General features: G+C 47.7%; 11 protein-coding genes across 11 annotated transcripts; 9 read left to right on the top strand and 2 right to left on the bottom strand.

Moving 5' to 3' along the window:
- Positions 1-126: 126 nt before the first annotated feature.
- Positions 127-1,998, top strand: I303_100799 (uncharacterized protein; the record flags this gene model as incomplete). Its single annotated transcript, XM_018404169.1, has 5 exons — positions 127-301; positions 419-591; positions 704-1,035; positions 1,134-1,758; positions 1,873-1,998. 5 exons carry the CDS (start codon positions 127-129, stop codon positions 1,996-1,998), a joined length of 1,431 nt encoding a protein of 476 aa, XP_018266823.1.
- Positions 1,999-2,390: 392 nt separating this feature from the next.
- On the top strand, positions 2,391-3,250 carry I303_100800 (uncharacterized protein; the record flags this gene model as incomplete). The annotated part of the gene is made up of 2 exons (XM_065968203.1): positions 2,391-2,590; positions 2,668-3,250. 2 exons carry the CDS (start codon positions 2,391-2,393, stop codon positions 3,248-3,250), a joined length of 783 nt encoding a protein of 260 aa, XP_065824275.1.
- Positions 3,251-3,651: 401 nt separating this feature from the next.
- Positions 3,652-4,448, top strand: I303_100801 (uncharacterized protein; the record flags this gene model as incomplete). Its single annotated transcript, XM_018404171.1, has 2 exons — positions 3,652-3,782; positions 3,851-4,448. 2 exons carry the CDS (start codon positions 3,652-3,654, stop codon positions 4,446-4,448), a joined length of 729 nt encoding a protein of 242 aa, XP_018266825.1.
- Positions 4,449-5,161: 713 nt separating this feature from the next.
- I303_100802 (uncharacterized protein) lies at positions 5,162-5,707 on the top strand (the record flags this gene model as incomplete). The annotated part of the gene is made up of 1 exon (XM_018404172.1): positions 5,162-5,707. The coding sequence occupies one exon, from the start codon at positions 5,162-5,164 to the stop codon at positions 5,705-5,707; it is 546 nt and encodes a 181-aa protein (XP_018266826.1).
- A 448-nt stretch (positions 5,708-6,155) lies between these two features.
- On the top strand, positions 6,156-7,010 carry I303_100803 (uncharacterized protein; the record flags this gene model as incomplete). Its single annotated transcript, XM_018404173.2, has 2 exons — positions 6,156-6,307; positions 6,377-7,010. The coding sequence occupies 2 exons, from the start codon at positions 6,156-6,158 to the stop codon at positions 7,008-7,010; spliced, it is 786 nt and encodes a 261-aa protein (XP_018266827.2).
- Positions 7,011-7,150: 140 nt separating this feature from the next.
- Positions 7,151-7,545, bottom strand: I303_100804 (uncharacterized protein; the record flags this gene model as incomplete). Its single annotated transcript, XM_018404174.1, has 2 exons — positions 7,151-7,199; positions 7,274-7,545. The coding sequence occupies 2 exons, from the start codon at positions 7,543-7,545 to the stop codon at positions 7,151-7,153; spliced, it is 321 nt and encodes a 106-aa protein (XP_018266828.1).
- Positions 7,546-10,031: 2,486 nt separating this feature from the next.
- On the top strand, positions 10,032-10,845 carry I303_100805 (uncharacterized protein; the record flags this gene model as incomplete). The annotated part of the gene is made up of 2 exons (XM_018404175.1): positions 10,032-10,192; positions 10,248-10,845. The coding sequence occupies 2 exons, from the start codon at positions 10,032-10,034 to the stop codon at positions 10,843-10,845; spliced, it is 759 nt and encodes a 252-aa protein (XP_018266829.1).
- Positions 10,846-10,953: 108 nt separating this feature from the next.
- Positions 10,954-11,354, bottom strand: I303_100806 (uncharacterized protein; the record flags this gene model as incomplete). The annotated part of the gene is made up of 2 exons (XM_018404176.1): positions 10,954-11,008; positions 11,083-11,354. 2 exons carry the CDS (start codon positions 11,352-11,354, stop codon positions 10,954-10,956), a joined length of 327 nt encoding a protein of 108 aa, XP_018266830.1.
- Positions 11,355-11,895: 541 nt separating this feature from the next.
- I303_100807 (uncharacterized protein) lies at positions 11,896-13,270 on the top strand (the record flags this gene model as incomplete). The annotated part of the gene is made up of 7 exons (XM_065968204.1): positions 11,896-11,912; positions 12,006-12,037; positions 12,122-12,293; positions 12,360-12,453; positions 12,527-12,756; positions 12,885-13,174; positions 13,248-13,270. The coding sequence occupies 7 exons, from the start codon at positions 11,896-11,898 to the stop codon at positions 13,268-13,270; spliced, it is 858 nt and encodes a 285-aa protein (XP_065824276.1).
- A 332-nt stretch (positions 13,271-13,602) lies between these two features.
- On the top strand, positions 13,603-14,351 carry I303_100808 (uncharacterized protein; the record flags this gene model as incomplete). The annotated part of the gene is made up of 2 exons (XM_018404178.1): positions 13,603-13,745; positions 13,808-14,351. 2 exons carry the CDS (start codon positions 13,603-13,605, stop codon positions 14,349-14,351), a joined length of 687 nt encoding a protein of 228 aa, XP_018266832.1.
- Positions 14,352-14,955: 604 nt separating this feature from the next.
- Positions 14,956-15,901, top strand: I303_100809 (uncharacterized protein; the record flags this gene model as incomplete). The annotated part of the gene is made up of 3 exons (XM_018404179.1): positions 14,956-15,104; positions 15,190-15,811; positions 15,872-15,901. 3 exons carry the CDS (start codon positions 14,956-14,958, stop codon positions 15,899-15,901), a joined length of 801 nt encoding a protein of 266 aa, XP_018266833.1.
- Between the last annotated feature and the right edge of the window lie 247 nt (positions 15,902-16,148).

The raw sequence follows: 16,148 nt of genomic DNA on the forward strand, positions 1-16,148 counted from the left end.
TATTCCCCTTGTCATATCATTTGCCTTACTACGGAAACATACGATAGGCATCTGCCTCTGATAACTGCTCTCCCGTTGCCGCACCCCTAGTCTCACCGTAAGGAAGGGCATCGACAACACAACAAGATGCCCCCAAAAATGCCGGTCGTCGCGCCGCCCTCGCCCTCGCCCCCTCCACCAACAGCCGATGACGCTCAAGATATCCTTATCATCTCGGATATAATGGATACTCTCGATCAGATACCTCCGGAGCTGACTAGGGTATTCAGCGACCTCAATGAACTGGGTGCTGTCCTATACGGTAAGTCTGGACTCGCAACGCATTTCCACGCTTTTCAAACTCAAACCATTCCAGACCTCCGTCTCCTTTTGCCCGGACTATCACCTCAGAGCTGACAGAGAAATTGATGCATCTCAGCGACGCTTATCAGTCTCGAGAAGAAGCTGTATACGCTCATCAACTGGATACAGGATCCTGATGTCAAGCCCGAACAGCGATTCGAGCTTTTACAAGAGATAGCCGAAGAAGCTGCTAGGTATAAGCTAGGAGGCGACGATAAAATCCGAGTAGCTGGCGGTGCATGCGATGGGGTGAGTTTGCACATCACAAGCTATCGTTTTCTAGCCATGGCTCTCACCAATCTAAATTTATACACTATAGACGCGCTGCTGACATATAATCTATTGGTGGGTATGTGTTCAGATAATGGCCCATCAAAAACACTTAGCAAACCTGTTAGCGGCCTCCACTTTACTCAACCCTTCCCCGCCTTCACCATACACCCAAACTCTCACTCTACCGTACCAACAGCCAGTCGTCAATTCTCGAAGACTCCAACGAGCCGCCAATTCGCCCTTCCGAAATGCCGGGAAAGACGCTGGTCCGTCGAACGAAGGTAGAATCGGGGATACACCAACGAAAAAGAAGAAAGGCAGAGTCGGTCAGCTGGGCAATAAGGACAAGGACGATGATGAGACTTCCAGTATTGGCGGAGGTGAAAAGGAGAAGAAGAAGCCTACCAAGAAGAGAAAGCTGTACGTTCCTGCTCAACTCCACTCGCTCGAGCTAGCTGCTCCGTCTGGAGTTTTATGGTTTCACAGACTGGAATGCTAATTTGCGCTTTGTCAAATAGTGTTAAACGTGCTCAGTCACCTACGGATTCCATTGCTTCCACGTCAGCTTTCACCGGCAAACCTGCTGAGCCACGTACAGCTCGTCAACTGGCTGCTGCCGCGAGTCGAGCTCGAAAGGCAGAACAAGAGGACGGTTCAGACGACTCCCCAGATGAAGGCCCTCCTCATAAAAAGGGCCCACTTGCGGGACTTCCGACCACGGTCACCGCGTCGAGTGATTCGTCCTCAGATGGCAAAGAAGGTGGGTTGGGATTAGACATGGATGGGTCGAGAGCAGGATCAGGCGCAGGCGCAGGCTCGTCGAAGCACCATCATAGTGGGATCGCGTACAGGCCAGGGGTGTTACTGTCGTTAGCCAAAAGGAGGGATCCTAATCTTGGTGAAGGAGAATACAGTGACGATGACGAAGACGGACCTGCACACCTAGGAGGTTCTATCTCGGGACAACATAGATTGATCAAGAAAGGCTCCACAACGAACAACACATATGGTCTCGGAATACCTCATCCTACGGAAGATGCTGCGTTCTCCGAAGAAGTTGATTCCAAGGTTTACTGCACGTGCAGACAAGTGGGCTACGGCGAGATGATTGGTTGCGATGACGATGATTGCGAGATTGAATGGGTGAGTCAGCTCTTCCCTTTCAGCATGTGCACAGTGTGACCCCATACAAAAGTAGAATGTCTTCGCTGTGCAGCAGCTCAGGGTACTAAATGCTAACGCATTGACTTAAAACAGTACCACCTTGCCTGCCTGAATCTCGACAAGACGCCCGAAGGTAATTGGATATGCCCCCGATGCGTGGAGAGGAGAAAGAAACAGCCAAAGAGCAAGAAAGCATCGAAAGCTAAGAAGAGCAAATAAGTCTCTCGGCGGATTTGAATCATAGCCTGAATTACCTTTGGACTATTCCACCTTCTGTATTGTGACACCTCAATTATCGATCATTGTATCTGGTATCATATCTTGAGGGGAGCGTGATGTATGTACATGAAAGATTCTGCGATGCGTTGACGAGACCCATAGTGACAGCGCTGTCGAGCTGACGTGGTCCACAAGCGAGTTCATGGTCAATACCACCCGAGAAGATGCTGTACTTCCAGCTGACGTGAGGCAACAGGACTCCATATTTTCCGCTCGATTCTTGTTCTAGAGTAACAGTGATCTTCCCATTATAAATGACTTGTCTCCATCAGCGTTCTGTTGGTTCCTTTCTTTTTCCCTTCCATCGTAACGACACTGGTCTTGTCCCTAATATGTCCGAACAATCATTCTACACCTCTTGTAAGTCCAGTGTGCAACTGGTCTCGGTCTCTGAGGACGGATCTCAGGAGATCGGCATCGATCTCGACATCAGACCTCATTCAGTACACAACGACCCAAAAGACGATATCATCATTATATCAAACGATTATGTCAAGTTCAGAGCTTCGAGATTTCATCTTATCAGGACAAGGTGGGTCATCCGTCTCCACTTTCCAAAGTTGTCGATCTCGGTATGAGCTTTCGGCTAATAAAGGTGTTGCCCCAGAGCCAATTTTTTGAAGGTTTACTTGGAATCGCTAAGCCAAATATCAAACCAATCTCGAAAGTCTTCACTGATCAAGACAACGGGGAAAAAGCAGAACCAATCCATCTGGAATTCTCCTCTTGTACAATCTCACTGTTCCTCAATATAGCCTGTTCTTCCCATCCTTGCTTACCTGCACTCAAGACGGAACAAGCCACGGCTTTATTAGATTTCGTAGAATTCGCCATTTGCGATGATTTCATCGACTTAGCCAGAACCAGCCTGATCAATTCTCTCGAGAAACAACCCTTGGAGCTTTTAGTGGTCGCTTCAAGAAGGAACGATTTAGATATGGCTAAACAGGCATTAAGACAGATAGACGAGGTCATGTTCAACCAGCTTTTCAACGCACCCTCAGTTCACCCCGAATTGGCTGTCAAGGAGTATCTTCGACGACTTACTCGGCCTTATCACTTGGCGATTCTAGATGCGGCTTCGACTCAAGCAGAAGACGCCTTTGGAGTCAGAGTCCTTGGATCGCAGTTGATTTTTACGAATGATTGGTCTAGCTTCGCGGACACTTTCAGCCTCGACCAATTCACCTGATTCACCTGTTGCGGGTGAGCTGCAGGAAACGATAACTTAGTTGGGGCTCGGTGATCTTCTGCGATGCATGCGATGTAGTTCGTCGAGGGAGACTTCTGTCTGGTTATGACTGTCGATGCACTGGTGCGTCAGCTTTCGTGAGTGCATGTTTGTGGGTCTGTGCGAGAACAATAAGCACGGACTTGGAAGATGAAACAAAGCGTGTTTTACTTGGGTATTTTTGCCGTACGCTCTCCGGCATCGATTTCATATTCCGTTCATACGTTCATACACCGTTCATATGATCTGATCAATGACGGCTCCTGTCATACAGTGCACATGGAAAGTTACGTGAACAGCTAGCTTCACAAGCAATATACTGTACTGTACAGTACGATCGGGAACACGGTTGCATTGACGAAATGTCGGAATCAGCGCCATCGGCTACGCCCGTTTCGAAGACACACTGGTATCATCGTCACGGGGATATAGAGATAAGATCACTAGGAGGCACAATTCTAAGAGCTGACTCATGGAGGCTGGCAGCAGCAAGGTGAGCCATGCTTAAAAGCTGCCCTGGCATTCTATCCAGGCGCATCTGATCGAAAAATAAATAAATAGCAAAGTGTTCGCCGATATGATGGAGGTCACTTCCGAAAATACAGCAGAGGTTACTACGCCGACCAAACGAAAATCCATTAATATGATAGAGCCCATCGAGATTGATCAATCTTCGAAAATTATCAGTTACCTCCTTGATCTGGTGAATCAAGCGAACCCCACGACTCCGCCCAGCGGTTACGACGAAACCACAGCACTATACGACCTCTGCGACAAATTCGTTGTGGTCGATCGAATCAGAAGTAGAGTCAGCTTGCGGATAGAACAGGTCGGAAGCCATAGGCAGTGGAACTTATTGGTATTTGCCGGGGCTAGAAACGATGTACCCCTTGCTAGAACGGCATTATCAATGATGAACGAACAAACGTTTTCCGCGGAGACTTCGGATGAACCGCAGGGTGCAGTACTGTACAACATGAACTTCCGACAAAGGATGGCGATATTACCGGAATCATGGCAGCTGGAACTATATCGCAAAGCGTTCGAAACGCCGTCTTCACTCAATGATCATTCTTCGTATAGTTATTCTTCCTCATACGGTATGAAAGTGAGACCCGACTGGAAGGCGCTTGCAATAGCTTTCCAACCAGCTAATTAGATTATAGTACAACAGCCATCTTAGTGAGTGTGGATCTCAGCCTCGTGTGTTTTCGTACATCGCTCAGTTATCTGTGATCACAGGCTATGAAATGTAAATCGAGATTGAGATGTATATGTATTTACCATTTGCACGGTAGGCGATATCATTGGCCATGATCTGGCAGGACACGACGACGGTGACGCATCGACCTAATCGTACGTCGTCGGATGCTGCATTCATTCAGCGTCGTCATGACACTGCGTCGTGAGACAATGATATCATGGGAAAGTCGACCTAGAATACTAGGGCGTGCGTATTGATTCTGCACCGATATTATCCAGAATGCTACTCTCGACGACTCACATATAATTCATTCCATCGTGATGTATCTTCCACCCCCTTCAGAATTCTTGATCATGTCAAACCAAAAGACCGTCGATTCTCATTACAAGTGGGGCGATATTGAGCTTTCTGCAAGCACTGGATTGATCTTTCGCCCCCACAAGCAGTATTTGGCTGAGTATAGGTAAGTTCGCCATGATCTACCAGAACGTAAATGGATACTGATTTCCTGGTGCTCGATGAATGATCAGCACTGTGTTCAAAGAGATGCTCGAGGTAATAGAGACTCCCAAGGTGAGCCGACTGCGGTCAAAAGAGGTTTTTGGCATGATCCGGTCCGATATACAGTGCTCATCAGACAAAAGATCGCACCAGAAGCGGCGATTGAGATGGGGCTGACCCCCGAACTCCTACGACTCTTCCTGGATCTCTTCTCGGCGCATAATCCTGTTGAGCTCAACACCACTTTCTCGGAGACGAAGATACTGTTCACCGCTTGCGAGAAATTCGATTGTCACGACAAGGTAATGGGACCAATCAGAGACATATTGTACAGTCAAGGCGAACAGCAACTATGGGAACTCCTTACATGGGCGGCAGAGAGGGATGATAGAAAGATGGGTGCCTGGGCATTAGGCAGGATGAGCGCTGTGATTTTTCTTCAAGGCCGAAATCAGTTTGGGTTTTTCGTAGGCTTGAAGAGAAGCCTCGAGACCCTACCATATTCGTGGAGAAGTGAGATTCTGTATATCGCATTGGAGATCGACCATCCTGCACAGGCCGTCGTGGATCGTAAAGACTTATATACTTGGCGGTCAAGAAGTAAGAATGTGTATACGGGAACAAGGATACGGCAGAAAGAAGAGCGGGTGTGTCCTTTCAGAGAAGACTGGAGTCAAGTCGCTTCCGCATTTGAAGCTGGTCCCCCTCATTGACCCAGATTTTGTGGCTGTATCTGACGTATACTAGCACGAACATGTTGATATGATATGCAAAGCGTTGTGTTGTAGTCATGTCAAGTCTGCTTCCAGGTCTAAAACGTCCGCCTTGAAACAGAACGAGCGGAAAATTAACGAGGCAGAATGGCATGTTGAAAATAGTCTTACCTCGATCATTTTATCAAAAAATGGCCCGTGCCACTCTGCCGCGCACTGACCCATCAGACTGCTTATTACTACAGTATAAATAAAATGTACATATATCGATTGTCTCGACCGCACAGCTTCTCAAGCAGTAACCCTTCTCAATCGACAGTCATCCCAAGTTCAACAGAATAACAATTGCCCGTTATTCTTGTGCCGGGTATCTATTTGGAGCACATACTGCGCCGCCTTTCTTGAACCGATAATGTCTGAATTCCCTTCGGACAGCTCGCCAATCAGAATGATCACAGAAGCAGAGGCCCTCGAAATCGAGAAAACCAGCCAAGTAGTCGAACCAGATACTGTTCACAACGACCCAAATGACCCTATCGTGATAATCTCAAACGACAATATCAAATTTCGAGCTTCCATTTTCCATCTCGTCCGAACGAGGTGAATCTGAACTATCCCACTGACCATCATGTCCGTTGAAGACTCACAGCTGACCTCAGCTTTTGCCAGCGAACTCTTCGATGACTTACTCGAGATTGTGCACCCAGCAGGAGGTAGTTTGACACAGAATCACGAACCCATTCATCTGGACTTCCCTGGCTCAGTCATAACGCTCTTCCTGGATCATATCAGTACCTCTAACTCATCCATACCGATCATGACCGTCACCGAAATCGCATCCCTGCTCATATTCGCAGAGTTCGCGATCTGTGATAGTCTCATCGACAAGGCGAGAGCTAGATTGATTGGAGCTACGAAGGAGTGTCCTTTCGAGCTCCTCGTCTTAGCCTCGGATCGAGATGACATAGAGCTGGCAAAAGATGCGTTACGAGTGATGATGTCCATTCATTACCATCATGAATTCAATATCTCCGGTCCTCATGAATTCGTCTATAACCACAAGAACGTCAAGATCGTGAATTACCTTCAACGACTGTCTCTGGCATTTCGATTTGCCCTTCGAGAAGCTTCACGGAGGGCCATGGAGATCAGAGGAAGTAAATACGTTGATGGTATGCCAGGGCGATATTTGGTGGACCATTGGGCAAACACGCTCGCAGACGACTTCGAATTCACCAAGTACACACGCGCAATTCCACCGATACATAGACCAGTGCAGACGATATACTTCTGGACGCAGTAAAGGCAAGAGTAGGAGTGCGCAGATCTGAATTACCTGAGTACGGCATGGGTGAAGCAATTTGAATAGTGTGAATGAATGTGTACGATAGAAAAATATGTTACATGCAATTGATATATGTATGTATCTAAAAGAAGTGGATCCTACTTCTTACTCTCGATAGCTTGTCTGATGAAAGGGAGAAGCGTATTTCTACCACCAAACAAACTCTCGTCAGCTCATCGTGACATGCTAATGTGCGAGGGATAAGTCACAACTAAGCTTACCTCCAAGTTTGCGCACATTGATTGGCTGTTCTACCTTGGACAGCTTTATCCCAGTCCCTCTGTCCGTGAGCGAGAGCGTGGTTGAAGAGGTCCAATAATTCTACGGCTGTCCATTTTCGGCCAGAAGTGTCAGCTCGTTGTCGAGTGGTCTTCTTTGTAGACTTTTTGGATGATTGGGTGTCGGGTTTTTCGTCCTTGATGTGTGCTGCTGTGGATGGCCGATCGTAAGGCTTGGCTGATGATGTTGTAGTGTCCTTTACTCGCGGAATCATGTTGCTCAGTGGGTTGATATTGGAAAAGGAGTTTGTCATCAGGAAAAAAGAAGAAGTACCAGATTTTCGAACTTGTCAACCTACAGTACGAGTAGCAAGCAGACCTAAGCGGGCACCGAGGAAAAGGGCGCAAAAACCCATTTCGATTCTAAAACCAAAGTTGCCGGTGAACAAATCTCGTCAGCTCAATCCCAATTCCGAATACAATCTTTGATGGCTCTCGAGCGTTGATCCCCAAGTATCATGAAGATCCATATAAATCGGCTTCACACCTTCTCGACATCGATATTTCCTACTTCTCTCCATCCAATTCATCAACAGCCGAGCAAAATGTCGCCAAGCAAGAATGATCGCGTTTCGGACCCAGACAAGAATACTAAGCCTTCAAAGATGAAGATCCACCACTTCTACTCTAATCCATACGATACTGTTATCATTCATTTAAGCGACAAAGTACGCTTTAGAGCTAATCATGGCCGCTTGGTCCACTCGAGGTGAATATGTTATTCCACATTGTCATATATGGACCTATTCAAATTGCTGAGTACCCACTATCCTGTTTCTTATAGCGTCTTCTTCTGCGATCTGCTTGACACATCTGGCCTGATCACCGCGGCTGACGATTCTGAACACCCAATCGAGCTACCGTTCCCGGCAGTAGCCATCACCGTATATCTCGACATGATTGGCATCTCCACGATTCCCTCGATGACCTGTAGTCTTGCGACTCTGAAGAAGGTGTACGAGTTATGCCGATTCACAATGTCGGAAGAAACCCTGGAAACGATCAAAATGGTGCTGCTCAACAAGGCTCAGTCTGATCATTTGTTCTCAACTCTCTTTCAATTCGCCTCTGATCAAAACGACGTTCAATTTGCCCAAGAAATTTTTCCGAGAATGTATGATGGCTGGCTCATTTCAATGAGCCCCGGTCAGGGTTCTTCTGCAGGTGATCAAGTCGATATTGCAGCAGAAGATTCGCTTAGGTCCTTCGCCAAGAAACTTCGTCCAACTTGGGAAGTTGCTTTTTTTACGCTATCATACAAATTGCGAATGGTTTCAAAGACGACTCGCACACCGTTCAGGTGTCATCGAGGAGCGAACAACCGCCAACTCGACTTCCACCTCGCGCCCCGACCCAAAGTCTTACGCGGAGAACCCGCACCTTGTCATCATCTCGAGAGGAGAGGATCAAACGCGCCTTCAATCCGTCCAACTTTGAGAGGTGAGGGAGATGAAGCGACTCATTCCTCGAGATGTTTTGTCATCATGTCTCGTCAGCTCAACAACCTATAACGTTGTTGTAATGTATTTTTCAAGTCTAGAGCGTGTCAAGAACTGTACGCGAGTCAACCCATTCTTCCGGGGAACCTTATTACAGCATCAAATCTCGTATTTCGTCAGCTCTTTGGTGTATGTAGCATCTCCGTTGTGCTGCTTATTTCTGCGCGTGTGCTTTCGACTTCAGCTTGCAGGGAGAAGCAACAAACGCTGGGATCTCAATTCCCTTTCTTTGCATCATTCTCCTTGTGCTCCTGCGCACATATGATAGATTCACACAAGCACGATCGATAGAAAAGCTCAGAGCATGTCATATGGGGTCAGCGTCGAAGGGGCGATAGTAGAAGGACTTGCGAAGAAGCTCTTTTAAACACTGTTTCCATACTGTGAGAAGCCGATGCACAACGATGTAGACGTGGATGTTCCTCAATGACAATGTGCTGAAGACTTTCAAGCCGCGAGAGAGTCGCTTGTGGTAGCAATGTAGGCTGATCCCTATCTGATCTGTTGACATACATGGCAATTTTGCCCGATAAGCTTTGATAATAGGACATTCTTTGCTGGTGATACCGATGGCGGTGAATTTGTCACACCTTGTGACGGAGAGAACTTCATCCTATCGAGCTGGAATTTTCCGTGAAAATTCACCACGAGATTGCTCGCTCTGATCAGCATTCCTCCCCAAGGCATTCTGCCCGCATCTTCCGACGAGCCCGTGGTCCTGTCCTGATTGTGCAAGTCCATTTTGTCTGGAAATACGCTCAGGATGGTCAAGAAGTATTTTATGATCATACGGCTACAGACTTCAGCCTTATCATGATGGCCTCCATCTCGACAAGAGAATCGTCCGAAAACGCTTCCGCCACGACGACAGGACAAATGAACGTGAGAGTAGGACACGTGCTGCTTGCGAGTGTGAGAAACCATTGTCGAAGGACAGCAAACACACAATCATACTCTCCATGTACAGTTCGGGAACCCCAGCCATCAAAGAAGGAAAACGTTGTTCCACCGTGTTCCACCTCGACCACAACACGACCCTATTGTGCCAAGGTGCTTGCACTGTATCTCACGCTTCCTGCTTTACTTGTTAATCCGCATCTTTCTTCTTCTTCTTGATGAACTTCTCACTTGTTGAATCAGCTTCGCTGGTCTATCATAACCCGGGTTCAAAACTCAATCATCGAGTCACCTAAATTGTCAGAATGTCAGCACATAATCAGAATGACGTGGCCCAAGTGACCTCTTATCCGCCTATCGGAGCAAACCAACACTCTTTCCATGACGATCCAAGAGATGAGATTCACCTCGTCTCCAATGACGGGATCATCCTCCGCGCCAGTCGACATGATCTGATCAGAGCCAGGTGAGCTCTTATCTCAGCCGTCAGAGATGAACGGAGCTGACGGTCCTTCTGGTAGTGGGTTCTTTGCTGATTTGCTCGCCATCAAACCTGCTGATAAGAAAGAAACTATCTTGGAGCCCATCGATCTCGACTATCCCGGATCTATAATCGCTATCTTTCTCGATCTAATCAGTGTCTCCGAGACGTATATCCCGCTCATCAATTTAGACCCTGCCAAAAGCCTCATGTTGCTTGGAGATTACACCATGAGCGACCGAACTATCACAGCCGCCCGAAAAGCCGTCATTGCGGCCAGTTGTGACAATCCCCTCGAGCTGCTGGTCTACGCTTCTGATCGAGACGACAATCGCATGGCAAAAGCAGCTCTGAAATTGCTCAAGTGGCCTGGTTCGGCGAACCTGGGTGACCCTTATCGCGACGTTACTAGTCGTAAGGAACCATTTCTGAAGTACATCGACCGACTCCGACCCACGTTTCAGGCGGCTCTGCTTCGCGGTCTGGTCCGAGAGGGTGGAGTGGCATACCGTTTTCACGAGTTGGAAACAAGGCCGGGTTTATTTCTTGACCACGAATGGAGCAGACTCGCAGACAAATTTGATGCAGGGACGCTCACTGGCGAAGAAGAGGATGAAATAACCCCTTTACAGGTTTGATGTACCGTGACGTAATCGACACACTGTGTTAGCCATTCTCTCGCATTTCTTCCCGTAGGTTGTCTTGGGGATCTGTAATTTTCGCGTAGTATTCATTCCAATGAATCCCTATTTTCCCCTTCGAGTCTCGATAGCACCCCTAAGAAAAGGAGCCAAAGTCTGTCTAGCCAGCCGAGATCTCACATCAGCTCATGAGTCTGTCAAAAGACGAGTGAGTTGTAGTGGAACAGGACATACTGCCAAGCAAGATAAGCCTGGTTAGCCGTTCTACCCTCTACAGCACTCTCCCAGACCTTCTTTCCGGCTGCTCCATGCTTGATGACATGTTCGAAGAGTTGCAAAAGCTCGTCGCTTGTCCAGGGTCGTCTTTTTCCAGCCACTGTATTTTGGTTCTTCTTGGGTGATGGCGAAATTGAAGGGTTGGGTTTGATATCTTGGGAAGGCGAATGTGATTCACGCTTGTAAGGCTTAGAGCCTGTAGAGATGGGAGTCTTCGTTGATTTGGGCATGTTGATCGTACTTGTCGTCTGATCCATAAGAAAGACTTGATGAAGAAGATTTAATCGGGAAAATGAGCCATCTGTCCAAGCACATTAGCGGAACATGTGTAACACGTCAGCCGAATATCTCGTCAGCTCAAGATCACCGGCATATGGTGAGGAGGACCTCGCGTTCCTTGCTGCAGCGTGGACCATCGGCATTTCGCCTCGCATTTCGTCACGTTGCGATACTATACACGAATGAAATTTACGAAGCCAGTGAGTGCGATAGTTCTAAAGTTGCTTCAGCTTCGAATGCCCAGTAACTTTACATGCACCAACGAAGGAGACGCGCTGAACGATGAGACATGTGCCACTTTGGGATTTTCCGCGGGGATTGGATCTCTAGTGCTGATTGACCACGTTTTGCCACCCTTACTATCGTTTTCGAAGAATTACAGGTTGAGCGTCGTTGCTGAAAGTTGAAGGAGAACAACGAACAATAAGCAATCATAGTGATTGATTTGGACTATAATCAATACTCACCAGGTCACCTCAGAAGAATCACAAAATGGCGGCAGTCAGATCGTCAGTACCAGTGCTCCATTCTCAGCTAGAAGCTCAAGCCATCAGAAACATCATTTCGTGATTGGTAGGCTGACTTATCCTTTCCTCGCACAGAAATACCAATTGGGCGGAAGATGATATTGAAGGTAAGCGAACGCTTCTTCCTAAGCTGAACGAAGCTTCACATCATGTGCGTTGAAGATCATCTAACACCTGCCTTCAAATCATAGCGGACGAGCTTCCTCAAACCACTGAGACTACCGATGCCAACGGTATAACGACCATCATAAGCTGGAAATTGGATGAACAAGATAGGAAGGTCAAGGTCACCAGGCGAATAAGGAGAAGAGTGCAGACTCAAGTGGTGTCTCACTCTGTAGCTGAGAGAAAGGGATGGGCGAAGTGAGTTACAGCATCTGGCCCATAAACAGGGGTTTTCTGGTTTAAACTGACCGTGCGATTCGATAGATTCGGTTTGGATTCGGGTAAACCGTCAGGACCAGACAGAAAGACCACTATCATCGGAGAGAACTTACATTTCAGAATCGCACCAGTCAGCAAGGTGAGTCTCGAACAGACTTCAAGGGAAAGTAAATCGTATTTTGGATGGCAAGCTGAACGAGTTATTGCTTTAGGCCGAACCTGAAGTAGTCGATCCAGCTGCCGCTAAACCAACAGCAGGAAAAGCGGTCGTCTGTCGATTATGTCAAGGAGGGCACTTCACCGCCAAATGTCCTTACAAAGACCAATTGGCAGTCATTGATAACATGAACACTGAGGGTATGGATGAGGAGGAAGATGCCGGAGGCGTTGGTGGTTTGGCTCCTAAGGGTGCAGGAGGTGCTGGTGGAAAATACGTGCCCCCGTGAGTCAAATGTCCCTTCCCGCGGACTATCTCTGTGTCCATGCCTGTTCTTTACCTTCCTTTTCCGCCTTTTGGTTTTACTTATCATCTTACTATGCGGTAATGTTGCTGACGGCTGTTTCGTGTAGTGGTCAACGAGCCGGAGGTGGAGCAGGAGAATCGATGTTCAGATCAAGAGACGACTTGCCTACACTGCGAATCACCTCGTTATCGGTCGATGCAGATGAAGATGATGTGCGAGATCTGTTCGCTAAATTCGGTAGAATCGCCCGAGTATCGGTTGTCAGGGATAGGGAGACTAGGGAGAGTAAGGGTTTGGCATTCGTCAGTTTCGAGGAGAGGAAGAACGCGGAAGAGGCCATCAAGGTCATGAACGGACGTGGATACGACTCTTTGATCTTGAATGTTGCTTGGTCCCGTAGGTCGATTTCTCATCATCAAATGTCAGAAGGTGGAAATCCGAAAGCTGATGGGATTGATTTTGTCGACAGAGCCTCGAGGTGATCGACCATAAGCTGCTTCGCATGATCGTGCATGATCAAACATAAAAACAATCGACGATTGGATTCCCGTGTATATATGCATATCCGTGCTCATCTAGATCAACTATACTGATGTATCCTGCTCACGTTCCCTGGAATCATGCAGGCTAACGCTCATGCGCACGGACCCACTCGTCGCATTGATATGAGGTGCAATAACCTCTGAAGTATTCCCGCGCGAGCTAACCACATTTCGTCTTCCTTCCTCCCTTCCTCTACGAACCCATGTCCTGAATGGAAATCGCTTTGACGGAAAATCTCCCAGACGATCTGACCAAGGCTATCTTACAGGGTATAGTGCACCATGGCAGACGTAGAGAATGCTGTGTTCAACGACGACGACAACAAAGACACCGTCCACCCGTTTCACAATTTCGGAAATGTCAAGCTATTCTCCAAAGATAGGATCATTCTTCTCGCAGACTGCAGGCGTTTTGACCCAACTCTGTAAGTGTTCACATCAACAAGCCTAACGAAAACTATCGGTTGCTGAAGGATCTCTCTGATAGCTATGATCTGGAATTTGAACAGCAAAAGAAAATCTACGAAGTCAACCTGAGGAAATACACTTCGAAAGCCATCGAGCTCTTTCTCAACATGATCAACGTTTCCGAACCTCGAGTCCCCAAAGCATCGCTTCCCACCTTGATTGAGCTCCTATTCATATGCCAAGATTGCGACATGAGAGATAATGAGGAAATGATAGAATTGGGTATGGCCCGAGAAGCGATGAAATGCGGCCATCAGTGGCCGCTGCTCATCTTCGCTTGCAATGACCATGGCAGAGGCAGGGACAGTACCTATTATTCGCTTGCGGAAGCCGCATTGAGAACCATGACCAAAGAGATCTTCCTTCATCCTCTGGTGATTGATGAGGAAACGCAGACGTTCGAGTCGGTTACGTTTTGGGAAGCGCTTGAAGAGCTGCCACTGGAAGATCGACAACAACTCCTCAAGCTTACGATCAAGATGCCTGAACCGCCATCCAACGAGATTCAGGTCACGGATGATTGGGAAAGAGTCGCCAAGGAATTTGAACCTGAATGGTCATAGGCAGCAGAAGAGTGAGTTACATGATCAATGCATCCTTGAGTAGTCCGCTTAGCGGTACGACTGGTAGATTTAGAATGCTTCAGAACGCTATGACACCCCATCCCAGTCGTTCACCGGCAACATAGTGATTGTGCGATTTTTATCGACTGCTGAATGTATAATCAGGTATCCAGAAGATGTGGTTGTGCAGCGGAAACAGAATCTGTCCAGAGGGATTCGAGGAGAACAGTTCAATGAAGCCGTTTTGGTCGATACAATGTCATCATATGGTGTGTATGCACTCTCCAAAGCTTGTCGAGTGCAGGAGAGAACGGACTGTACCAAAAAAAACACAGCCTGTTCGCCCCCGAGCTGTCAGACCGCTTCTGCTCCATCGCCTGATCAAGAGGGATTTTACGAACCCTTACTCAAGCGGTAGCGCTTTGACCGCCCGCGTAATTCCATCAAGTACCCTGGATCTCTATCCGAGTGGCATTAATCGCTGAGCTCCTCTTCTATTTCTGGCTTTCCTTCCTTCTCTTTGCTCAACAAAGTATAACTTCCGTAAGCGAACAAGGATCGCAGACGACCTCTTCTTCACCACAGATCACACTACAGCATCGCAATGAGTGTGGTGTCGCACGATGACTCCCTTGCATCCACTGAGGAAGACCAACCCAACCTACACCACTTCCACCGGTTTGGCGATATTCAGCTCGTCTCTGAAGAAGGCATCGTATTTCGAACCCAATCTCAGAACCTTGCTAGGGCCAGGTCAGTCATCTCTCGTCCCAAGTGGCCAGCTGCTGTACAGTAGCTGATGCTACCTTGACTTCACTGACCATTCTCCATAATACAGTACCGTCTTCCAAGCGATGATCGAGGCAGGCGACGCTGAATTTTCCTCAATTGGTCACAAGCGCAAGCTTCCCGAAGAAACACAATCGAAACCTGTCCACGTATACACCTCGACAAAAGTTCTAGACGTATTCCTGAATGTGATATCTGTCTCTGAACCCCATATTCCCGACATCGGATTCATCAAGACTCTTTCCTTGTACGAATTCTGCAAGAAATACGACGTACTTTACCATGTGTTTACGCTCGTCAAGGCAGCATTGTACGCAAGAGCCAGCCAGGATTGCCAATGGGCGTTGTTAAGCTGGTCCGCGAAGAGAAATGATGAGAGGGTCGCTCGAGAAGCTCTAAGGATAATGACCGGAAAAGTATTCCTCAGACCGAAAATCATTAGCAAGACCGACCCGACCAAGTTCACAAGCTGCCTTTTCTGGGAGGCCATGGCGAATTTACCGAAATCCTGGCAGCTTGACTTGTTGGAACTGGCTATTCGAACTCCGGGTCAACGTAATAAGCCCTCAAATGGAGGTAAATCCCAACTCGTTGAAGAATTGCAGGTGTGTACCGATTGGCAAGAAGTCGCTTATACGTTCTATGTTCGAGCTTTGATGGCGCGAAGTCTGGTATGTGTTCCGCGTCTTTACCATCTTGCATTTTCCTGCTGACTACGTCCACTGGCTCAGACTGCGATGGCGGATACAGCAGACCCATGATCCCATTCTCAGAAACATCCATACTGCAATGTCTCCTGCTTCTCAAAAGCGTGTTATGATGAACTTTCCCGATAGCTACTTGCGAGACACCTTTCATTGCCTGAACTGACGTACGCATGCATGACTAAGTCAAGCTGTTAGGCCTTTCGACTTTTGTGATGCAATTGATCTGCCAGCAATGACGCACAGACCGCCATTGTCATTGTGGTGTCCATGCACGGTCCTCTGTTAGAAACACAGTATCGTC

Source organism: Kwoniella dejecticola, chromosome 1, assembly GCF_000512565.2.
Source record: "Kwoniella dejecticola CBS 10117 chromosome 1, complete sequence".
Taxonomy (NCBI): domain Eukaryota; kingdom Fungi; phylum Basidiomycota; class Tremellomycetes; order Tremellales; family Cryptococcaceae; genus Kwoniella; species Kwoniella dejecticola.